Consider the following 26,024-nt stretch of genomic DNA (forward strand, 5'->3'; position numbering starts at 1 on the left):
CGTGTTATTTTTCGAATTTGAAATTTTGATGCAGTAGGCAAAAGGCACAGCACTGGTACAAGAACACACACAGATTTCGAACCAAGTAGCTACCATCTGTACCAGATGGAAGCACAGAAAGTGGTAATCAAAGTGAACATGAGCCCCACTGCATATGTGCAGAGCAGCTTTCAAGATATTGAAAAGCAGACCAATAAGCTGTCCACTGTGGCATGTCTGACTCACTTTTATTTTATTTTTTTTTATCATCTGTCTCTAACAGTGCCCAGGCTCTGCAGACCATGTTCCAGCTTATGACACCTAAACAGATGTACGAGCACTTTAAGGGCTACGATGAGGTCTCGCACCTGAACTGGAACGAGGAGAAAGCGTCTGCCATCCTGGAAGCTTGGCAGAGGAAGTACTCTGAGGTAAAAGTCCACGTTTAGCTCTCAGCTCTGAGCAAAACAAATCATTGTCAGACAGAGAGAGAGAGAGAGAGAGAGAGTTTGATAAAAACACATAAGTGGAAAGAAATATGGATTTCTCTTTTTATGTAGCTTTTACTAGGATATTCTATCAAATATCTTAAAGAAAGATTTTAACACTAATTTATAGGTTAATGTTTAGATGAAGTTTCCTCTTTAGTGGCATATAGAAGGTAACCTCTGAGTTACCGATTGTAAGGTCGGCGGTTCAAGCCTCAGTATCGCCGAGCTGCCACTTTTGGGCCCCTGAGCAAGGCCCCTTAACCCTCTGTGCTCCAGTGGTGCTGGGAGCTTTCTAACATTGCTGAGATATGCAAAGAAAGATTTTCGCTGTGCTGTAATGTACATTTGACAAGTAAAAGCCCCTTCACCTTTTATATAGGGTAAAAGCCCAATACCTCTGCAGGTTACTGGCAGTTCAGTCCTCACACACACACACACACACACACACACACACACACACACACACAGACGGATAGCATTACTCTAACTGTTCTTGAGTTACACAGGCTGTCTGTGTCATCCTAGGTGCAAATTACTTAAGTGTAAAAATAATAATGATCCTAATAATAATAATATGAAGAAAGAAGATTCCTTAACAAAGCTAAATGTCAGGAAACGTCAGGAAACATCAGGAAACATCTATGCTTCTTTCCTTCATATATTCACACACTTTTCACTACTTAACTTACCTTTTACATATGAAAAAGGGTTTCCCATATGATAAGTGAGTTATTCTGACATAGGACATGCTATTTGGAATGCTTTTGAAACCCTTTACGAAGCATGAACCCACCTGGAACTAATATGGAAATGGAATTTTATTGGCCTACATCAAAGCTTCTTTCACGCTCTTAACCCCCCACCCCATCTTTCTCTCTCTCTCTCTCTCTCTCTCTCTCTCTCTCTCTCTCTCTCTTTTCCTCCCTCTCTTGCTTTCTTTCTCCCTTTCTCTCTCTCTCTTTTAAATTGTATACAAGCTATATATGTGTGCGTGTGTGTGTGAAGGAATTCCAAGTCATAAGTAAACTAACATTCTAGAGACTGCATATCTCCTGCACATAACCCCACTTCAAAATCCCAGCTGATTCAAACGCAAAAACGTCGACTCTTTTTCTCCTTTCGTATTTGAAATGCCCTGTGTTACAATGTGAACTCGGGGAGGTGCGTCTGTAAGGCCAGAAAAGGTCACATTTGAATCCGGCGTATGCACAATGTGGTCCCATCTGGAACACATTAAAGCACGCAGCGCTCAGTCTCTTTCTCAGCTGCCACCCCATTGGTGGTTTCGCAGGTGACATCATCTGCTCTATGCTGTTTAGGCCCTGACCTCTGATTGGTATAGGTTTACACTTGTGTGTGTGCGCTTGTGTAAACATGTTTTTTTTTTCCTCCCTGGATAAAAGGCAGGTAATGATAGAGTAAAACGTTTGAAATTTTCTCACTAATTGTTCACAGTTACAAAAAAAGGTCGACACAAAACTGTTCTTCATTATAGTACAGAACGTAGGCTGTATATGTCGAGTTTCCGCATTTTGCAGAGTACAAGTACAGGGCCAATGAAATGCAGTTAGCATTTAACCAGAATTACAAATAGCAATGTTTATAACTACATCTAAAATATGTATACAAAATATGGTACAAATCTGTGAATAGAAACACAGAAAGGTATTATTTGAAAGGGACCATAATAATGCAAAAAGGCACCGTGAGGTAGAATGTTGTAATTTGTGCATCGGTAATAGAATGTGCAGCAATAGACAGTAACAGTAAGACGCATCACAGAAAACAATGTAAGTGTATAGTATGATATGATCCTGGTCATCTTAAAGGTTTGTCCTTTATTTTTTTCTTTTTATCCTTGTGTATGCCCCGGTCTTAAGGTGGTCCAGCAGAGTGTGTCTATCAACTCCTCTCAGAAAGTACTGACGTTTACCACCACTACTCTAGAGGACATCCTTAAATCCTTCTCAAGCGTCAGCGGGATCCGGATCGCCAGTGGTTACCTGCTCATGGTACCCAAGTGTTGTCACACTTATTGTTAATTAATTACAATTTCATTATTAATAAATACTAATAGCTTTTTTTTTGCTACTTGTCGCAGCTTGCCTACGCATGCCTGACCATGCTACGCTGGGACTGTGCCAAATCCCAGGGAGCGGTGGGGCTGGCTGGAGTGCTGCTGGTCACTCTGTCTGTCGCTGCCGGACTTGGTCTCTGTTCTCTCATTGGCATGACCTTTAACGCTGCTACCACTCAGGTACGACTTTACAGTTATGCACAAAGATGTTTAGAAGCTGAGGAAAAGACTTTTCGATTTCTAGCATTTCCCGTGTGTGTGTGTGTGCGCATAGGTGCTGCCATTCCTTGCTCTCGGCGTTGGAGTGGATGATGTCTTTCTTCTCGCTCATGCTTTCAGCGAAACCGGCCAGAACAGGAGAATCCCATTTGAGGTGACTAAGCCCTCCCTGTCACCTCTCTATCTCTCTTTGTTTTACTCTCAGTCTCTCAGAATCCTCACTTCACCACCAACATCTCTCTTTTGCTAATTTGTTGTTGGTTATAACCTTTCCCTGTACATCACTTTATACCTGATATTGTGTCAAGACAAAATAATGTTCAGAAGAGGAGGGCTGCCTTGTTTTCTAGGGGTCAGGCTGTATCAGAGTTGCTACAACCTCTTTTTGCCCTCATGCTCTCCCTCACGTAACGGAATGCGCATACCTGTTTCAGCCTGTGATGTAAGTTCAAAACTCCCCCCACCCCCCCGCCCTCGCTCAGCTTTGATGTGCACCGGCATCACACAGTGACTCCTGGGGGCCAATACAAGATGTGTGTGGCTGCACAAAGGGCTTCAGGGATGGTGATGGCACACACACATACACTCGCAGCAGAATGTGAGGGCAGATGCTTATCTGTTTGTGTCTTCCAACTTTTGTAAAAGAAATTGTGCGGCAGCTTCAGACTCCTCTTTTTTTTAATATAGCAACGTACCTATACATTGAATGTTCTCAAGTAGCAAAGTGTGTGAAAATCCTCCCTCATCCCTTTTTTGCGATTTATGAAAAAGGGGGCTGGACTGAGCAGATCTTTCCCCTGTGCTGATACTTTTCTCGCTGCACTTATAAAGTAGCATGTTTTTGAGCGTGAATGGGTTGCAGGGCGAGAGGTAGGTGTGTGACTGTTCAGGTCGATGGTAGCGAGAGGGCAAGTGTTTGCTTGTGTTTGTGCGCAGTTGTGCAGTGCAGCACAGCACAGCGCTTTTGAAGAAAGAGTAAACAATACGCTGTGGGAGAAGAGCAGAGTCATTCTGACTTTAATCACACGTTGTGTGGTCCAGAACATTCTCAGTGCTTTACTCCAAGCCTGCATAATCAGAAACCCCCTCCAAACAGTCTCTCTCACACACTCACACTTACACACACACACACACACACACACACACACACACACACACACACACACACACACACACTCTTTCACATACAATTATTAGTTCTCTTACTTTTTCATTTTAGCCACTGTGTGTGTGTGTGTGTGTGTGTGTGTGTGTGTGTGTGTGTGTGTGGAGGTGGAGTTTTGGAACACTCTTATCCCGGGTAACAATCTGAATAGCTTCCTGAAGAAAAAACAAGAGCTTATCCTAACAAGACAATGAGCCAACTGCATTTCGGTGGTCCCAAGCTGACTGTTTAAATGGCTATCTCCTGTGTTAGATGGAAATGTTTCTGTGTGAGCGCGGTACAAGGAGTGGGAGGGAAATAAATCTTTCTCTCTCTCTTTTTTTTGCACTCCTGCTGAAAAAAAGCCACATAATAGTGGATTAGAACGGAAAAGCTTTTCATCAGGACTTCAGCTCATTAAGTTGTCATGGCAGGTTCAGTGATTGCAGGCTCTCTCTTGTGGAACTAGCAGCTAAAAGGGCTTAAACAAGGAAAGATAAAGTATCCCTCAGCAGCGCACCACATAAATAACACACCTTTCACGAAGGCCTTGTCTAAAGGAAGTTTGGAGAATTGACATTGGCTTTCGAATTACTGTAGGGTCAATTATCCTATAAAGCGTTATTTGCCAGAGCACATCATAACATTATATCATATCATAACACTAGTTAGGAATACTGCTGCTGTAGGGTGGATTAATAATATAACCTGAATTAACTCATATACATAGGTGTTTGAACCACACATTGCCTGGCTTCATACTTCAACAGAAAAAAAGGAAGTCCAGAAAAATGAGGCCAGAAGAAAGGACCAAAAGATAACTTTAAGGATCACTTCTATTCAATTTCCATTCAGTTTTATTTGTATAGTACTTTGAACATCAGACACTGTCACAAAGTAGCTCTACAGTAATCCGGATGTAGATTTAGAGCCCTAATGAGCAAAAAAAAAAAAGCACGAAAGAAAAGGAAAGGAAAAACTCCCCGAGATGACATGAGGAGGAAGACGTGCCAAATAAGCTTATGTAGGATTGCTAAGTTATGTGCCGGCATGTTTTGTGCCTGACGAGAGGAGCTCTCGACCCTTCCCTCCCTTTTTTGGCAAACCTTTGCGGATGCTTCATGCTCATTATGTAGCTGATCAGATTAAACAGTTACATTGGGCAGAAACATAGGCTTTGCTGTGTGTGAGCAGGTTTTTGTTATGCAGGATTATTAGAAATGGCAAACGATTTTTGTAAATAAAAAATACAAACGCTAGATGTCTATTTATTTATGAAGGCAAAGCAAATTGTTTTCTATTTTTAAAACCGGACGTACCGAGTCAGAGGAATGTATTTAAGGACAAAACCCCCAAAGTGCTCTTTGACTTCAAGGGTGGATACTTTTCTGCTCATAATTCAGCAGATTATGAAGATACTGTATATAACAAGCTGTTTCTTCTCACCATATAGCGCTGTGTGAGGGACTGTTTTCTCCTGCTGTTACCAGACCACTGCTTAGGCCATAACAATCCAGGAGATCAGCCTGAACATGGGAAAAAAAAAGATCTTTCAAGCTGAGTTCAAATGAACTCCACTTGAACCTGTGAAAGCGTGACTGATGGAAGGCAAAATGCTCAAGCCTCTTGTTTTTCTTCTTTCTGGAATAAATAATTAAATAAGGCAATGCTGTTGCTAAATATGCACTCACACTGGCTGTGTAATCCCCCCCCCCACACACACACACCCTCTTTGCTCTCCGAACTGCATTTCTGACCATCTACATAAAAGTAAGAACTTCTCATGGGAATGCAGTCCTGATGCACACGTCTTAAAAACTGCATATTTGCATGGACCGAACTGAATGATGGCAACGTGAGAGCTGTCAAAGACTGAAAGATTCAAGCATTTCACTAAAAAAACAAGTATAACTGTTCTGCAGTCGACACAAAAACCCCGAGCTTTGACAGCAGAACATTGATAATGCACAGATACTGAAAAAACTCAGACAGCATGCATTTACACATTAACAAGAATTTATTGTTAATGTAAGAGCGTGACCATGGAAAGGCATGTCAAAACACGGGAAAGACACGAGAAGTAAAAACAACATGGAAAAAGTACAGGGAAACTTTTTTTTTTTTAAAGTAAAGTTTTTAAGTAAAGTACGCTAAACGGGTCGACGTTGTAATTTTACAAAATGTTGTCTGACAAGCAGTTAGATGAAAGATATATTTTTGATATTCCTCTTATTTATTAACCCCTTTACCATGATGCATTTACGCTTTTTGAACTCAAGCTTTACACAGTGTGTTTCTGTACACTGCAGGACCGTACAGGCGAGTGTTTGAAGAGAACAGGGGCCAGCGTGGCTTTGACCTCCATCAGTAACATCACTGCTTTCTTTATGGCTGCACTCATTCCCATTCCAGCACTCCGGGCGTTCTCTCTACAGGTATGTCCAATTGGCTTGTGTGATTTTTTTGTGTGTGTGTGTGTGTGTGTGTGTGTGTGTGTGTGAAAAGGATTCCTGGGTATTTTGAAGTCAGTTACACAGGAGGTTTCCTATCACTATTAAACCTATTAGTGTTTCCTGTGTCCGCTTGCCTGCGTTTGTGAGGCCTTCTACTTCATTGGCACCAGCTTTCTCCAGGTGACTTTTATTGATTTCATTCATCAAATGGAGCGTGTGACAGGTCGAGGGCTGGCAAAGCCCATAACACCCACCCCCCCACCAGGTTCGATTAGTGGTACGGCCCCTGTGCGTCCACATTGTAGCCTGAGTACACATAACTCAATCCTGAGGTGGAAGGAGGGTTGGGGTGGGGGTTGGGCGGTGCTCTGTGGTCTCTGTGTGGGAGGTTGTTAGAGGCTCAGGTCTGGCAGGGTTATTGTGTGTGTGCATGTGATTTTAAACAGCTGGAGTTGATTTGTGTTGTGGAAGTGGTGCAGGATCTGGGCCGAGCAGCTTTTAACTGAAGGGGAATAGGTGAAGCAGACCACACTACATAACAGCTGGAAAATATGCAGCTCAAATCAAATATGCAGCAGAGTTTTCACATAGCCGGCGTGTATCTGACTGACCTTTTGTTAACTCAGGTATTTCTAGTACAGCTGCATGAGTTAACCTTTTTCTTTTCAGGCCAAAGGGAATCCTTAAAAAGCAGGTCAGGAGAAAAGAAGACTCCATACGCTATATGGAAAAAATATTGGGACACTTTTTAGATGTGGCTTCTCTTTCACTTAGGGTGGAAGATCTTGAGTGGCCTGCTATAGAGCTTTAAAAATACCCTTGTGTCAAAGGATCTCTACAAACACACTCCAAAATTTATTGGAATATCTTTCCAGAAGTGTGGAGTTTATTATAAGAGCGAATAGGGACCAAATATAAAATGGGATGTTAAAAAATAGACATAGGAATCTTATTGTCAGGTGTCCACAATCTTTTGTCAATATAATGTATCCAAGTGTGGAGCATTTATGAGCTGTTGTTGTTTGAAGCACCACATCATGAGGAATCGCTCATAATAGATGAGCTAATTAAGTAAATAAATCTGGAATGATCGACTGTATAGCGTAGCAAGCTAATTTGTCTGTTGTATGCTGATATAGTCATATACATCGTGTCAGTGTATATATATATATATATATATATATATATATATATATATATATGTGTGTGTGTGTGTGTGTGTGTGTGTGTGTGTGTGTGTGTGTGTGTATCACTCTAAATCACTGATAGCTTTCATTCAGTTACGACACCTTCTGTGGGCTATATATTAAAAAAAAAATGTCACATGGAAGCACCTACCTGCCAGAGAGTGCTCCTTTAAATAGTGATATCCTATTATAGTGCATTGTCAGTCATTATAATGCACCGGATAGCTGCGGTTAAATAACACACACAGACTGTATCTGGTATTAGCATCTGCCGATGGATGGATCGCACACCGTCTGTCAAACGCCGCACTGTTTACACTGTTTGCACTACAGTCCAGCTGGCAGCTATTCAGCAGCACACAAAACATACACACACTGGTCTCAGGCCAGACAGCCTCCAAAAGATTTAAAGATCTCTCTCTCTCTCTCTCTCTCTCTCTCTCTCTCTCTCTCTCTCTCTTTCTACCCTTCATTTCACCTGCATACTGGAGAGAAACCAAGAAACAAATACATATCTAAGAACGCACTGTTTTTTTGTACTTTTCCCAGCACTCCTCACATGCCAGCGTGTGTGTTCTCATTGCTCAGATGAACCCAGAGTCAAAACAGTGGATTCTGCATCCTTCCTGTATTACATTTCTTTCGGTCTTCCAAGGCATAACGCGATAGCTTTCTGTATTTCTCGCCTGGCATTTTTTTTGTGCTTATCTGTTTCCCGCCGTGCAGATGCGCAAGATAAAATCTGGATTTTTTTTTTTCCTTCGCACTCTTTCCAGTCTGAATTAATGCATTGTGTTGATGTAGATTAATGTATGATAAGGAAGTGTACAGTAGGATCCAGAAGCCTGAGGCCAATTAGTAAAAATGTGGCTAGTTTGTGCTCCTTTCTAATTTTACACAAAGATTTGAATGAATGAATGAATGAATGAATGAATGAATGAAAGGTGAGAGAAGGTGGTGGCTCAGTGGTTAAGGCGTAGGCCCTTGGATCGGAAGGTCACAAGCTCAAATTCCAGCACCACTATCCTGCCACTGCAGAGCTCTTGAGCAAGGTCCTTATGTAAATACATGTATGTAAAATGTAAATGAGAATACAGATAAAAGTCTAAAATCCAGCTGCTTTCATCTCTGCTGATTTATTTAAAGGCATCTACCTACCAACCTACCTATCTGTCTGTCTATCTATGTATCTATCTATCTATCTATCTATCTATCTATCTATCTATCTATCTATCTATCTATCTATCTATTAGTGGATTAGTAAAATGTATTTTGTGGAATAAATATTGGTAGTTATCTGGTTAGTATGTTAGGATGTGTGTGTGTGTGTGTGTGTGTGTGTGTGTGTGTGTATGCAAGTGAGTGTGTGAGAGAAATTAGATTTAGGCAAAAGTCTACAGATACTGCAGTCAAAGTTTGCAGCTGTGTGTGTGTGTGTGTGTGTGTGTGTGTGTGTGTGTGTGTGTGTGTGTGTGTGTGTGTGTAGAAGTCTTCACAGACTCTCTTCTGTAGCTCAATTCCCCTGCAGACACACACGCCCTCTTTATTTTCCGTCTCTTTGCTGGATGCCTTCAGCAGTCATTTGTGCACTCACTTTTTCATCACAGAACACACACATCACTCATGCACAGCACTCACACACATATCATTTCAGCTCCTTAAAAACACGCAAACACAAGAAGACATCGTTTGTATGTGTGTGTGTGTGTGTGTGTGTGTGTGTGTGTGTGTGTGTGTGTGTGTGTGTGTGTGTGGAAGTACAGGCCTCTCTCAGCACCTCCAGGCTGTACTGAGCTGCTGCACTCTCTGTGTGGTCTGGCAGCTGAACACAGAGCCAGCCTACACCCAAAGAACGAAAAACACAAAAACCCACACAAGCTGACCAGACCAGACATGCCCTCTCTCTCTCTCTCTCTCTCTCTCTCTCTCTCTCTCTCTCTCTCTCTCTCTTTATCTCTCTCTTTCCTGCTTTTTCTTTCCTTCTGTCTTTTGTGTCACTTGAGGTTCTTCACCAGCTTTACCACTTTGCGTGCACAGAATGCAACTTTCCTCTTCTAGTATTCCTTCTTTCTCTCCCTCTGTCTTTCTCTCAAAACATTTCTCTCCAATATAAACAAAATGCTCGAAATATATATATATATATATATATATATATGTATGTATATATACATACAGTACAGACCAAAAGTTTGGACACACCTTCTCATTCAAAGAGTTTTCTTTATTTTCATGACTATGAAAATTGTAGATTCACACTGAAGGCATCAAAACTATGAATTAACACATGTGGAATTATATATGGAATTATATACATAACAAAAAAGTGTGAAACAACTGAAAAATGTCATATTCTAGGTTCTTCAAAGTAGCCACCTTTTGCTTTGATTACTGCTTTGCACACTCTTGGCATTCTCTTGATGAGCTTCAAGAGGTAGTCACCTGAAATGGTCTTCCAACAGTCTTGAAGCAGTTCCCTGAGAGATGCTTGGCACTTGTTGGCCCTTTTGCCTTCACTCTGCGGTCCAGCTCACCCTTAAACCATCTCGATTGGGTTCAGGTCCGGTGACTGTGGAGGCCAGGTCATCTGGCGCAGCACCCCATCACTCTCCTTCTTGGTCAAATAGCCCTTGATGCCTTCAGTGTGACTCTACAATTTTCATAGTCATGAAAATAAAGAAAACTTTTTGAATGAGAAGGTGTGTCCAAACTTTTGGTCTGTACTGTATATATATATACAGTGGAACCTCGGGTTACGAGTTTAATTGGTTCCATCACTTTACTCTTAACCTGAAAAGCTCGTATCCCGATACAAAATTTCCCATAAGAATGAATAGAAACTTCGGTAATTCGTTCTGGACACCCAAAAGGTGTTTCTTAAAAAAAAAATAATGCCAATATTCACTAATATTATTTACTTTTAACATGTTATATTGAAATCGTATCATATAAAAACATATAAACATATAAAAAATAAATCTTTAAATGGTACCTTACCTTTAAGAAGTCTTGCTGCGTGCATGATGGAGACGACGTCCGTAGAAGCGGGAGGAGGGAGAGTTATTGTTTGGAAGGAGAATTTCCATCAGGCTACTTTGTTGGCGGCATGGTGATAGGAATACGTACAGTATTTAAAGTTCAGTAATTCCACACTGTTAGAGCGACGAGCGGATGTGTATGTGCTGCACGAGAGCGCAGCGAGAGCACGTGGCGATATGTAAAAAACTAACCTGCCTGCGATTTTTCCGTGCGCACCGCTCGTATCCAAAAATATTTCTCGTAACTAGAGGCAACATTTTTTATGAACTGCGATTTGTAACCTGAATTATACGTATGCCGGGCAATCGTAACCCGAGGTTCCACTGTATGTATATATATATATATATATATATATATATATATATATATATATATATATATATATATATGCATGCACGTGTTTTTGAAGGGGTTTTTTACACAACAGCGTTGCCGCGATTTGTTTGATGAAGGCATGCTATAAAAATACATACAGTACATATCTGTCAGGAATCCACCTGCCATGCCCCCTTCGGCGCCCCCTTCAGCGTGTCAGGTGCTTTCTCGGCCGCTTTCTCTGAAGCTCCCGGGTTCAATCGTACATATGGTGCTCGTTTAGCATCATCACCAGCTCCTATTTAAACTTCCACACTCTCACTGTCCGTTATTGTTGGTATATGTTGGTTCACGGCGGTCGTTTTTATCGCGCATGTGTATCTCGGTACGTGTCTTCCCACCGGCACTCTCTCAACGGCTGCGCTTTTCTTCCCAAAGCGCATCACGGATTAAAAAAAGTCGACATAACCGATAAAAAATGCTTAGACAAAGCGAGAATTTGGCGGTTCCACTTCAAAAACGTCAACTTAATAGGGTTGTCGAGTTAACCGAGGGCGAGATAACCGGGTTCCACTGTATATATATATATATATATATATATACTCTATACTCTATATAACTCTGAAAACAAACTCTCTTGATGTTTGAAGCCGAAACCTAATTTGTTTAGTCTGTGCAGTTCGGTTTGGGCATCACCAGGCAGTATATGTTCTATTATTTGTGTGTTTGAGCTGATTTAACATGTTGTACTGTGTGTGTGTTTGTGTGTGTGTGTGTGTTTGTCACAGGCTGCAGTTGTGGTGGTGTTTAACTTCGCCATGGTGCTGCTCATCTTTCCCGCTATACTCAGCATGGACTTGTATCGCAGAGAAGATCGCCGCTTTGACATCTTCTGCTGTTTCATCAGGTAACACACACACACACACACACACACACACACACACACACACACACACACAGAGGCACATGTTTATGGTGGTAAAATGTCACTTCTATGAAATCGCTCCATAAATCTCTCAGTCTCATGAGGCAGTTGTTCTGTTAGACAGCTACAGAAAAACACACAAGCACCCACAGCTACACACAGTCAGGTTTAATAGCTTCTTTTGTGCGTAGTGTATTGTTTGTGAGCTTGTATACTTGTGTAAATATGTTTGAGGTGCTTGTGTGTATGTGTTTGGGGGGTATGGTATGAGTTACTGCTTCACGCTATGGCGTGGTGTTGTAATCCTCTGTGTGAGTTTGTAGTTATCAATCTCCAGGGGCCCGACCCTCATGTAATAGCTGCTCGAAGCATTTTCTTCATGCTGCTTTCATTTCTCAGTACACAGTGCTGGAAAGAGAGAAAGATAAACCCACGATTGCGTTTTGGCTTTTTTTTTTTTTGCCTGCGCTCGAAACTCCTCCACCGTGCTCCCGAGCTCATTCAGGAAATTGAACCTGAAGCCTCGAGTTTTCCTTGAAACGCTTGCCTCCTAATCGGTAGCCATAGCTTGTTACTGTCGGTTGCCATCACTTTTCACATACTGCTCACAATAGCAAATTCTTTCAGCGCAAATGTGTATAAATGAAAGCCGGATGTGGTGGAAACTCACACACACAAACCTCATCATTTGTATCAGAGTTTAAAATGTTAGATTTAATGTCAAATTTGGTGCTCAGACTGACTTGCAAAACACATCTGTGCTACATGTGAGAGGAAAACCGTATTTTTGCCTGCTATCTTAAAAAAATAAAATAAATAAATAAATACCCACAAACACACACACACACACACATACACACACACAGACTATCATGTATCCAAGACACATAATACAGCATTGTGTGTTTGTACATTTTATCGCTTTCAAATCCTAGAGGTTTGACCAGCCGATAAGCCAATGAGACACGTTCAGAAGCACGACATTCCTTGGCACTGATTGTGATTTACCTTGTCTCGCCTCGCTCTCTTTCAGCCCGTGCTCTAACCGTGTAATCCAGCTGGAGCCCCAGGTGCTGGGCGATGTAGGCCACTGCACACCTCCTCCCTCCTACAGCAGCCACGGCTTCTCTCAGCACACACACATCACCATGCAGTCGACGGTGCAGCTGCGCACCGAGTACGACCCGCGCACGCAAGCCTACTACACCACCGCCGAGCCGCACTCCCGTATCTCCGTGCAGCCCCTCCATCCCAACCACAACAACAACAACAACAACAACAACAACACCAGCTCCACACGAGACCTCCTGAACCAGTCCGGCGAGGTGGCATCAGGGCACACGGAGCCATCCTGTTCACGCTGGACCTTCGCGTCGTTTGCAGAAAAACACTACGCGCCCTTTCTGCTGCAGCCCACCACAAAGGTAAAGAGGACACGAAGACACCCTGTTAGATCTTAGCGATTCCCATCCAGAAAAGTTCAGTTAAAGCAAAATTCATTAGTTCGATCGACCAGAACATTGAGAGATCAACATCCGAAACAGCCACTGTTGGGCCCAGTGTAATAATCGCCGACCTCAACTTCCGTCCAAGTTGTGATATCTGAGAAGCGAATTTTCCCTCTGTGATTTCTCTGAGCACAGGGTTTGAGGCGTGTTCTTCGGGACCCCCCACTTTTTTTTCTCTCTTTCTTTCTTACGTAAACCATTCCACGATTCTGCTCCTTTTTTTAACCCGCTCTAAATAAATATATATGGAAAACACTCAAAATATACAAACAGAACAAGAATGTGCACTCTCTGGGTATTTGGACTTGATTGTGAACTTCCCTCGGTCGAGTCCAGAGACCCTTGGCAGTCACTGAGCCTGGACGTATTAAGTGAGAATTTCTTGCCAGGTCGGACTTAATCTACTGCAGAGAAGGATAGAAGGACAGAGGTGAATGGAAACCAGCTGAAGAATTTAGCACTTGTGCAACCGCTTTGCTCTAAATAAAAACCTTTTACAAAAACCACAGACACCTTCTGTGTCAGAGGGGCAGTCATAAAGACTGGAGCTCTGTTTCAAGCCAAAATGTGACTCATCACTGTGTGTGTGTGTTTGTCTGTGTGTGGTCCCAGGTGGTGGTGATTGTGCTCTTCCTGGCACTGCTGTGTGTCAGTCTGTACGGCACCACACGGGTAAGGGATGGCCTCGAGCTGACAGACATTGTACCGCGCGAGACGGCCGAGTACGACTTCCTGGGTGCGCAGTTCCACTACTTCTCCTTCTACAACATGTACGTGGTGACACAACGTGCAGACTACGCCCAGGCCCAGCCTCTGCTCTACGAGCTCCACCAGCGCTTCGGCACGGTCGGATACGTGCTCCGTGACGAACGGGGACACCTGCCTCTCATGTGGCTCCACTACTTCCGTGACTGGCTGCAAGGTAACGGCACAGAACGCGTGTCCACCGCGAATATTGCATACCGTAACTCAACTCGACTGTTGAGCATTAAGGTGTGGTTTGTGTGTAAAATCTCAGTTCGGTTGCCATTGCTTTACTTGCTGTTTGTAGACATGTGTTTCGCTGAAGTCATCGCAATTAGTTGCATCTTTCTTGGACACCATTCTCAGTCAGCATCAGTCAGCGTCGAGATCACTCACCGTCTAAACTGGTCGGGCTGCTCATTAATAACTGACAGTTCAGAATCCAGATGCGCTCTCATTTTGTGTGGGTGTGTGTGTGTCTCTTTAAAGAATCCCTCTATCAGTCTGCCATGATTAGCTCATCTGTTTTTCACAAATATAAATCCCTCTCCGAAGCCTCTAAGCCATAACACATTTAATGACTTACCAAGGCAGATTAACATTCCAGAGAGGGAGAGTGAAAAAGAGGGGGCTTTTCATTAACGGGAAATTTGAAATTACAGTACCAGGAGAAGAAAGCCAGGTATTGAATAGAGGAAGGTGACTTAAATAAAAGTACATTTTTAGAGAGATTGAGGGCATGTCTCTACAGCTGCTGCGATGCGTAGAAATGCTCCACAGCACGCACGCTGGAAGTCCGGGTAATCCTGGGTGGGATGTATTCTATGTAAAAACCCCATTCAGGTCTTTCTTTCTCACTGTCTCTCCATCTTTCTCAGCCTTGTTTGGGAGTGTTAACCCCCTTTGTTTGCTAAAAGCCTAAATTGCATCCCAATTTATTTGTAATTTTTTTTGCTGACACGCAGGGAGTCGCTGGGTCTAGTTTTGCTACCAAGATTGAATCCCTTCTTTATGGTCCTACTGTGGAGCGTTTTTTAATTTATTTTTTTAATTTGTGCCCATGTTTCCATTGGCTGCATAGTAAGAGAGTGTATGTAAGAGTGTGTGTAAGTGCAGAGTAAAGGCAGTCAGAGACAGTGTTAATAACCTTGTTGGACAATTCAAGCAAGCGTAAGAGAAGCAAAAAATATGTTAGTGGTGGGATGAGTATGTGTATATGTGTAAGCTGTTCAAATAATTCTATGTTTGATGCAAGTGAGATTCAGAGACATTGAACACAAAAGTGTTTTTATTGATATTTTACATAAAATAATAACAATTTAAATAAAACTAATTTCCCCGTTGCACAATTGCACCTTCCCGCACCATTATTATACATAATAACATGCACATTCTTGATCTATTGTATACTGTATGATCATTATTGTGTGTATATATATACTGTATCTCACAAAAGTGAGTACACCCCTCACATTTCAGGAACCATTTTCTCAAGGGATAATACTATAGAAATTAAACTTGAATATATTTTACAGTAGTCAATGTGCAGCTTGTACAGCAGTATAGATTCACTGTCCTCTAATAATAACTCAACATGCAGCCATTATTGTCTAATTAGCTGGCAACAAAGTGAGTACACCGTAAGTAAAAATGTCAAAACTATCCAAAGTGTCAGTATTTTGTGTGAGCACTATTGTTATGTAGCACTGCCTTAATCCTCCTGGGCATGGAATTCACCAGAGCTGCACAGATTGTTGCTGGGATTCTCTTCCATTCCTCCATAATGACATCACGGAGCTGCGGGATGTTAGACACATGCCGCTTCTCCATCTTCCGCTTGAAGATTCCCCACAGGTGCTCAATAGAGTTCAGGTCTGGAGACGTACTTGGCCACTCCATCAGCTTCACCTTCAGCTTCCTCAGCTTTTCAGTTGTCATCTTGGTGGTGTGTTTGCAGTCATTATTATGTTGGAAAACTGCCATTCAGCGCAGTTTCTAATGTCATCATGTTCTGCTTTAGAATGTCACAGTACATGTTGGAATCAATGTTTTCCTAAACAAACTGCCACCCCCCCAGTACCATCAGCACTCATGCAGCCCCAGACCTTGATGCTACCTCCACCATGCCAAACAGCTGTTATCACTTAGGGTGTACTCACTTTTGTATTTTGACTAAGTTAAGTTTGACTACAGCCTTTAGTCTACTAACCGATTCTTCTCTAGTGCAAGATGCTGCATAAGATCCCTAATCCAGTGACTAAAAGTAAAAGATTTGTCCTTCTACTTATGCAATATAAGACCCCTAGCTATTAGTTAGCTTTAAGGGAAAAAGTAAATTATATTTTTTGTATAATTGTTCTGCAGTTAAGATAAATACTGCAAGAATTGGAGAAGGATTAATAGATAGAAATTAGAAATTACCAATCTTAGGGCATTACCAAAATATGCATGCATAATTAACTATCCCAACTCCACACCTATTACAACAAGGAGTAATATTTACTGAAGATTTAGCTCATTTTGCTTTTGTCCAATGTGAACTACATTAAATTGGATAATTGCATGCCGTAGACCACTTGAAGTTGAATGAATCTTGTTTCAAATATCTTGCCATGTTTCTTCTGAAAAAAGCAAATCATGTTCAGCAAGTTTAATTATTAATTGCCACAAATTGAATATTATTATATTAGCGTATTTTCTCAAATGAATTGACTAATAATTATGTTCGGTAACAATGTGGATTCATGGTTTGTTTGTGTAGGGGTTGTCAAGTTCTCGCAGCCAGGGATCTTTTCAGATCTTATGCATGTATTCTAGGCATTAGTGTGTTTGTTTCCAGAATATTCCACTCATTTTTTTTTAGATGCAGATTGGAAATATATGGAAAAATTTTAATATAATTTATATTTATTTTAAGATTCTTGAAAATAATATTTTTTTAATACTGAGCCAAAAAAAAAAAAGTCATGTGTTTTTTAATAAACTGTTGCAATCCATGACCTATAAGGACACTAACATCACTGTGATCATGCACCCAAACCAACCAATGATGTGGCAATGGATTATTAAAATAGAATAACAATGTAAGAAAATGCAAGTAAAGTTCATGATACAATGCAAGATTGTGTATTATGGTTCCCAAAACACATTTAATCTGTATAATCTGTGTTTTTCGGTAGTCAGGTACCTTGATCAACATCCGTGTGTGTGTTTGTTTGTGCAGGTCTCCAGGATGCCTTCGATAAGGACTACGAGGCAGGCAAGATCACCCAGAAGGACTACGAAAACGGCTCGGACGACGGCGTACTGGCGTACAAGCTCCTGGTGCAGACGGGATCCCGAGAGAAGCCGATCAACCTCAACCTGGTGAGCGTCCCAAACACTTTCTTTTTCCCAAAAATACAAAACAATTTCAAAACACGCGACAATCACGATAGGCTCCAGGTTGCTCCAAACATACTGAACCGAATCCTTCAGTTCCTTCGCCCTTGAGTCGTGAAAGAGGCTTCAACAACATGAAAGCGGTGCTCCCTGCTGAGCGTCAGAGACAAATTGCTCCTATATATCTACATTTATGGTGCAGCACATTGCTCTGCATGGAGGGAAACATAAGACCGTGACGCCACCCTGAGCAGCTTTCAATCGCGGCTCGTTATGCAATTATCGGGCTTCAAAATGTAGAATTAACGTGGATAAATGTATGTCCTGGCATATCTGTAAATAGGCTGTTTGGTGTTCTAGCTGCTTGGGTAGCGTTTAACGTGTCCTTCCTCCACAACGCTTTCTAATGGAACCTATGATCTCGAGTTCTCCAAGCACAGCTTGTGATGCATGAAGAGCTTTTAAATGTTAGTAGGACTAGTGGCTTATGAATGTATATTTTCTCTCACTCTCTGTGTCCTTTCTCTTTTTTTCTGCCTCCATTTCTCTTCTTGTCTCCCCATCCCTCCACACATTCTCTCTCTCTCTCTCTCTCTCTTTTCTCTCTCTCCCTCTTTTACACTGATTGCTTTACCAAACACAGGAATTTAAAGCTCTCGATGGGGCTGCAACCCACCTCTGAAAAAGCAATTAGCCTTTCATTGAAACCGTTGTATCCCTTTGGCATGGTTCAGGCCCAAACTCAAGCTTGCAAAAGCTCCTGCATCATCTGACTGTTCACAAAAACGCACGCACGCACACACACACACACACACACACACACACACACACACACACACACACACACATTAAAAATGACAGGTTAACATATTTGCAATGCTTCCAGTTACTGCTCAGTAAGAAATAGCAGACAAGAGGGAAGTGTAAATAAGAGAGGTCCAGTGAGGCCGATATGCACGCTGTCTTGTCTGCATGTTTACTCCTCCACGAAAGCTGGAACGCTGGAACAATCCCCCTCTCAGTTTAAGTGTGGTCGTTGTACTGAGCAGTGGCCAGTGCAGTCGGGGATGGAGGAACGGTGGTGGTGGGGGGACGCGAAGGCAGCCTGCCCGTGTTGGTGTGCGGCCCTGTGATGTCATTTCCTGTGCCTGTGAGTGAAGAAGGGTGGCAGCAGGCCAGAGGGCCGCCGGCCTCGCACTGTGGGCTTCCCGTGACAGCTTGAAGACATACAGTTGTTGCGTATCCTGCTGCTTAATTCGATCCAGATCTTCGGAATCCAAGTTCACTTTTTTTCCCCCTCCCCATTCCACCCATCTTTCTTCTCTTTTTCTCTCAGAACTACTGCCATGTCTTCTTTGAATGGACATGGAGCTTTTGCTGTCTTTTGGTTAGTGTGTATGTATGTGAGAGATATTTTTTAAGAATATATATTTTTCAATTAAATGGAATTGTAAGTAATTAAACAATTAAGAGGACATTATGTAGATATATTTTTCTATTTTAGTCATTTTTTTTCGTCACCATACTATATGTGATGGAAACTTTTATATGATTTCTATATAGCAGTATTTTTTAATCCACAGCTTATGTAATAATGATTTTTTTTTTAGGGGACATTTGAAACACTATGTTTCTAAAAATTTCAATTCATTATGGCTTTCGGAACTTCCATCGGGTAGGAGTCTGCTGTGGCGCCGGGCATCCTGGGTATCCATAGGGGTCAGGAGAAGCAAGTGTTAGCAACATTTGTACAGATGTTGTGTTATTTTTATAGCTCTCCTCCATTTGCTGGGTGGCATTTCCTTCTGTGTTAACAGCGAGGTTAACTGCACACAGGCGCACTCAGGGACTCTGGCCAATTTTTTTATTGTTACGCTAACTCAAGCAATTTCTCTCCTTCTCCCTCTCTTTACCCCCACCCACTGTATATACACACACACACACGCATATTTTCCCACAAGCAGACACACACAGAGCCTCCACCACCTCCAGACTGAGAGACTGTGGATTTATTGTCCAGAAAAGTGCATATGGCACAGAGCAACATATCGTAATGGTTTTACCTTCTCAGCAGGTAACTCACTAAGCCCCCCTGCAAGGAGTGTGTAAGGGAAGGAGGGAAGGAAAGATAAGTGCTGTTCTGGTTGACTTTTCTCAGCCTGGATAAGATTGAGGTGCAAAAAAAAACAAACATACTAGCTGACTTAATGCTGTATAATTCACCTCATTCTTAAGCTAGTACAGCTCCAATTGTTTCGCAATCTTAATTACTGCCCTTACTGGGGATATGGGCCTGTAAATACATATAATATATATACATATAAACAATTATGTATATATATTCTTTTTTTAATTTACTTTATTTGTACTATGTAAAAAATGTTTTTAAATGTGTTTACAGTGCCTATTTATGTCTGCGTAGTCACTCTTTTCGACTTACGACCGGTTTTTCGGTCCTCTACGTCGAAGGTTGGGGTCTACCTGTATATGGTATTTTCTTAGAAAGAAATGTACTTTAGGCTTCTGTCAGAATTTGTGTAAGATTTAACTAATAAACAGATAAACCAATAAAGTTTTTATATCTCTCTTTATATATATTAGGCTGTCAAAATTAATGTGCTACTGAAGCGTTAATGCAAATTCATTTTAATGGCAGTAATTTGACTAATTTTACATTTCAGTTTGACCATTTTTATTTAAATCAATAAATATAAAACAGGCGAGATTAAACCCTTTAACTCCACACACATTTATTCACGACGTCCTTTCTTTACTCAGAGATAAAAAAAAAAAAAACATCATAAACTTAATAGAATTTTTTTCTTTTTAAATCACTAAACATTTGTTTTACTGATTCGCCACAACTCAAATCAAGCACCAAAGTCCGCCATGATGCACACATCCGCCAATTTAAATCATTCCTGAGGAAACATAGCAAAGGCTCCGTTTGGTGTCTGGATGATTTACGTAATTTAAAACACCATAATTACATTAAAACAATTACGAGAATATTTTGTCCTTATGCTCTATGTTGAATATGGTTTTACCAATAATTGCTTAAAGCATCCATATTTGTACATGCCTATGTTGATTAGAGTAATAAAAACTTGAAAAGTATTCATTTAAGAAGATAAAAATGGGCAATTAAGTTGTGATTAATCACGAGTTAACTCATGACAATCGTACCATTAATCGCGATTCATTTATATAGAAATGAAATAAATTCATTTATATATGGTATCCATTTATTTATTCAGATTCAGTGTGTATGAATGTAAAACCAGTCCATCTCAGAGCACCATGCACACACTCATTTACAATGAAGGGGCAATTTTAAATTCCCAGTGCACCAACCGACATGCTTGCTGGAGCTATGAAGTGTCCAGGCTTCCCGCTAAAATATCTCTTCTCTGTTTTGCTACCGGCAGTGTGGGATAGTATTTCCTTTTTTTTTGTTCTGTTATAATGTGGACATTATGTTTTTCCTTTTTCAGCTCACCAGACACCGGCTGGTGGATGCAGATGGGATTATTAACCCCAAAGCTTTCTACATCTACCTGACTGCATGGGTCAGTAATGATCCAGTGGCCTATGCAGCTTCTCAGGCCAACATCCGGCCTCATCCTCCGGAGTGGATCCACGACCGCACCGACTCAATTTCCATCAGCAGGCTCACGAGTCAGTAATACTCAGTAATACAATAATACTGATTTATGACAAAAGCATGGCCAGTATAAAAAAAAATTACGTTTTATTATTAAATGTCAAATACAGAAGAATTACAAAAGAATACAGAAGGATTATATTAAGCTACAATTTTAATATAATATTATCTTAGAAGATTGGTTTTTGTATTGGGAGCTGAAATGAGCTTTTCGAAGGGACAAGCTGCAGGTTGCTGCTTTTCCATAGCAGAGCCTCTGCAGCACAGCTATCTGATGTCCAACTTCTGTCTTAATGGAAATTTATAGTGCTGATTACACTAAGCCACAGTCATATTTTACAGAGTGGTCCATACAAAACACATGCACGCATACTCCCTTTACACACAGGACATCACTTTATCCTCGTGTGACAGTAGTCAGCGGTGGGAACGTAACTAAAGCTCTGAGCTTTGGTGACAATTGGCATGTTGGGTGCAAATTTCAAGATGTCTCGTGGACTACAAATTGAAGATTGAAAAAGAATGTTAAAAAAAATAATAATAATAAAATAAAAACTAAATACATTAGATATATATAGTAATCCCTTGTTTTCTGTGGTTTGAATCTCCGGTTTATCGCGGAATTGCATTCGTTAAAATAATGAAATGTATTAATAAAAATATAATTATTTATTTAATAAAATGAAGTAAAATGTTTATACAGTACAGTACTGTATACATGAAATAGAATTTTGGGGTGGCACGTAACCACCGCGATAAACGGGGGATTACTGTATAGGTATTCCCGACTTAAGATATGCGTTCCGATGACTGCATTGTACCTTTGTAACATTGTAAACAACACAAGTCAAGACATAGCCTAGCCTACCCAGGAGTCTTAGAGAATGCTAATCAGTTTGGGGTTGAATACTGTAATTGGTTAATAATTTTACAAATTACACTACATCATTTAGCAAAACAGGTACGAAAAACCACGTATGTATGTGGCAGTGGTCACGTGGCTAGGCGTCAGTGTGCGAGTGGAGGGCAGAACTGGACACGCTCTTTTCAGTGTCCAGCAATACCAAAGAAAAGGAGAGAGACAAGAGTTTGAAACTGGCTTTGAAACACCAAAAACACAGAAAAGAATTTCACAGTCGGCCGCTCACAAAGCGTGGAGATGCGTACATCCTGGAAGCGTCCCAACGGAGCATACGGAAATTTAAATGTCACGCAAAAATGTAAATATTGAAAATATAAAAATCTTATCGATATCGTTATCGTAAGATTGAGAAAACGTAAGTGGAATCACAGTAACTGGGGAAATACCTGTATACTGAATACCTGTATACCTGTGTACTCATATTGTATATATATATGAATGCCACACACCTGCTGTGTATGTTTGAGTGGTTAACAAGGCTCTGTGTGAGAGCATGTTTGTTCTGGAAAGTAGTGGCAAGATTCTATTTTTGACAGCATAATTACAACAGTTCACTGTCAGGGCTGACACTCAGCTTCATGCTGAGGTCTGATAGCTGGTAATTTGGCCCCTTCTCTCCTCAAGGCTTGGGAGGAAATCTTTGTGTCATTCTGAAGCATATCTGTTTGTGCTTAATTTTATACATTCATAATCGGATGATGAGTAGAAGAAGCCAGACGGAGGGTAGAGTTGGCCTGGTAGTTACAACATGTTTAATTGAACTGTATATACATACGTTATCTTATTGTGTAGGAAAACAGCAGTACCCCTGTTTCATTAGTGCTTGATTATAATTTAAAGATACTGCTAATCAAAAATTTACTTTAATAATTGAATTTGTGATCATTTTGTTTTTATAGTTCCTGCGGCAGAACCTATTGAATACGCACAGTTTCCCTTCTACCTCAACGGGCTGCGCGAGACGCCCCAGTTTGTGGAGGCCATCGAGAGCGTTCGCGCCATCTGCAACAACTACAGTCGCCTGGGTGTACCCAGCTACCCAAACGGATACCCATTCCTGTTCTGGGAGCAGTATGTCGGCCTGCGCCACTGGCTGCTGCTCTTCATTAGCGTGGTGCTTGCTTGCACCTTTCTCGTGTGTGCTGTCTTCTTGCTTAACCCCTGGACCGCTGGCATTATTGTAAGTAGTCTTTTATCTGCCTTTATCCCAATTTTTTTTTCCTTTGCATCTGTGAAAATGACATTATATAAATATAGAATTAAATATTTGTGTGTCTTTTCATGTTCGAACATATGAAATTATGTTCATTGCATTTGCAAAGAAATTTTATTTTTTATTTTTATTAAGATTTTAGCACAAGTAGGCAAACAATAGTGCTTAGACGTCATCTATGTTATCAGTGCAACCTTTCATGGAACTTCCATTTAATATAAAATGTAAAAGGTGAAGTTACAATATGTTTGTGTTAGTTGTGTTTTTTTTTTTTTTTTTTTTTTGGGGGGGGTCGTTTGGGAAAAAGTTCCAAGGAGTCCCATTTTTATAGAATGTGTGTTTTTGTGGCTCCAGTCTTTGTGTTTATCTTTTACTGTCAGATCGAGTTTGTTTAGTCTATGTGGAGCACTTTGGAGCTTTTCTTTAAAATAAAACGTGGAGAAACAGCAAGGTTACCACAGCAACTGCAACACTCTGTGTATGAAAACGGCCCTTTGCTAGCGTTTCCTTGATGTGTTGGCTCTGTTTTTGTATACAATGAGTTTATTAGGAGGTATACATTTCTTTCGCACTCCTTCCTTTCCTGTTGTGTGTTTTGTGCACAGGAGATTGTGTTTTAGTCACTGTGCCTCTCTAGAATAGCCACTTCATCCACCAAGCTTTACAAAGACAGATGAAAAAAGAATGTTACCACGCTGCTTTTCACTTTTACTATCCCGGTTTTGTCCTGGGCCACCAGCAGCCCCCTTTATCCACCCCCACATACAGCCATTGCTTCCGCCTCACTTGTTCTTTCCTCTACCCCCAAAGCACTGTCTTTTCTTTTCCCCTTAACCCCTACCCCTCTATCCCTCTTCAAAGGCAGCAGGGCCTCTAAGTAACTCGAGACTCATCAACTGATGATGGCATTTACTTTCCTCTTTCTAAGTCCAAATTAAGCACCCTCGCGGAAATTTGTACATGGCAAGCCGGGCCGCTTTTATTTTTTTAGGGGTCGAGGTGCACTCAAACATTCCAAAACCCTCATCTCATTCTTTGCCGTGTTCACACTCTTAAAACTACTAGGTGATTTAGAAAAACAAGGCACCATTTTAAAAGTAGCTACAAATTGTTACTGTTTAGTATTGTGACTTTTAAATTAAATCTTTCTGCCCTGAATGAAGTTTTGATACATTTCGATCTCCAGGTGTTGGTGTTGTCTCTGATGACAGTGGAGCTGTTCGGCATGATGGGGCTGATTGGCATCAAGCTTAGCGCCGTACCCGTGGTCATCCTCATTGCTTCTGTGGGCATTGGTGTGGAATTTACCGTCCACGTGGCGCTGGTGAGTCCGATCTCATTCTGATTCACACACAAATCCATTCAGTGCCTCTCAACTGTAATTGGTGCACTTCTTAAAAATGAGCTAAATATTTTTTTATGATTCTATACATATGTACATTCGTTTGTTCAAACACAAATTGGAAATATTTTTCTCTAAAAACAGACTATACGGACCATGAGATTTGTTTGTGCTTTTTGAACATTCCATTTCACACTTGTTCCCATATATTGCTCCAATAATAACCTCAATATAATCCACAAGATTCTGGAAAAGTCTGTTCAGATTTTTGTTAGTTCAGTCCTACAAACCTATTAAGTGATAGCAAAAAGGATTTTTTTATTATTTAAAAAAGGTGTCTCAATGTGTCTACATTTCTGAGATGTACACTGTACAGACAAAAGTATTCGGCTGCCCGACTTTTCCAACCTTATGTGCTTCTTTCGCCAAACTTTTACCACAAAGTTGGAGGTGCACAATTGTATAAGATGTTTTCGAATGATGTAGCATTACCCGACCTGTGCACAAAGTGAGCTTTATGAAGATATGGTTTATATGGACTGGAAAATCTTACTATATACTATACTATAGAGCTCTGACCTCAACACTATTGAACACCTCTGGGGGGAACTGGCCTCAGACCTTCTCAGCCTACATCAGTACCTGACTTTACTAAAACCCCTGTGACTGAATGAGCACAAATCTCCACAAGCACACTGCAAAATCTAGTGGAGCAGCTTCCTAGAAAAGTGAAGGTTATTTTTACAGCAAATATTAACTGAATGTGTAACAGTATATTTAAAAAATCCCATAAAAATCTTATGCTCATGTGTCCACAAACATTTGTCAATATCGTGCATAAGAGTTCGAAGTGTTTTAAAGGTGTGGACCAAGATGTGTCCAAGTTTCTCCTCGTTAGATATACAGAAGCTCAACCCTGTTATATTCTTCTATATGTTGAAGCTTGTATCAGTAAACTTCGCTCATTTTTAAAAGAGCGCTGTAAATGCAGGTCTGGTTGTGCTCTAAATTCCATGTGCCCCACACAGGCCTTCCTTACTGCCATAGGAGACAGGAATAAGCGGGCGGTTCTGGCCCTGGAGCACATGTTCGCCCCTGTATTGGACGGAGCCTTCTCAACCCTGCTTGGAGTGCTCATGCTGGCAGGATCCGAGTTTGACTTCATAGTCAAGTAAGCACACACATACACGCTGATTCAGAATCAAGTATCAACCAGTTCAAGTATGGACCCTTATGTTTTGTTCAGTTAAGTCGATGTCAAAATGACGAACGATTCTGCATCAGCCAGTGAACATAACGCAAGGATTCTTCACTCTATTGTTTTTATAATTTATTGGATTATTACAAGTAGGCTTGTGTGATGTAAATATTTCCTGCTCATCACTCGTCCAGACCATAAAAAGACAAGCATTTCGGGACTGGTG

At 41.0% G+C, this 26,024-nt stretch overlaps 1 protein-coding gene across 3 annotated transcripts in view; it reads left to right on the forward strand.

The window, feature by feature from the left end:
- The window catches only part of ptch1 (patched 1), a 48,829-nt gene that overhangs the window by 12,522 nt on the left and 10,283 nt on the right, over positions 1-26,024 (forward strand). For all 3 annotated transcript variants that reach the window (XM_046871168.1, XM_046871170.1, XM_046871169.1), the window contains exons 8-20: positions 263-410; positions 2,351-2,482; positions 2,572-2,727; positions 2,822-2,920; positions 6,220-6,345; positions 11,690-11,808; positions 12,860-13,250; positions 13,947-14,256; positions 17,302-17,444; positions 20,954-21,137; positions 22,945-23,225; positions 24,445-24,582; positions 25,629-25,771. In XM_046871168.1, the coding sequence (XP_046727124.1) occupies positions 263-410; positions 2,351-2,482; positions 2,572-2,727; positions 2,822-2,920; positions 6,220-6,345; positions 11,690-11,808; positions 12,860-13,250; positions 13,947-14,256; positions 17,302-17,444; positions 20,954-21,137; positions 22,945-23,225; positions 24,445-24,582; positions 25,629-25,771 (2,370 nt within the window). The remainder of the gene's footprint in view (positions 1-262; positions 411-2,350; positions 2,483-2,571; positions 2,728-2,821; positions 2,921-6,219; positions 6,346-11,689; positions 11,809-12,859; positions 13,251-13,946; positions 14,257-17,301; positions 17,445-20,953; positions 21,138-22,944; positions 23,226-24,444; positions 24,583-25,628; positions 25,772-26,024) is intronic.

Source organism: Silurus meridionalis, chromosome 17 (assembly GCF_014805685.1).
Source record: "Silurus meridionalis isolate SWU-2019-XX chromosome 17, ASM1480568v1, whole genome shotgun sequence".
NCBI lineage: Eukaryota > Metazoa > Chordata > Actinopteri > Siluriformes > Siluridae > Silurus > Silurus meridionalis.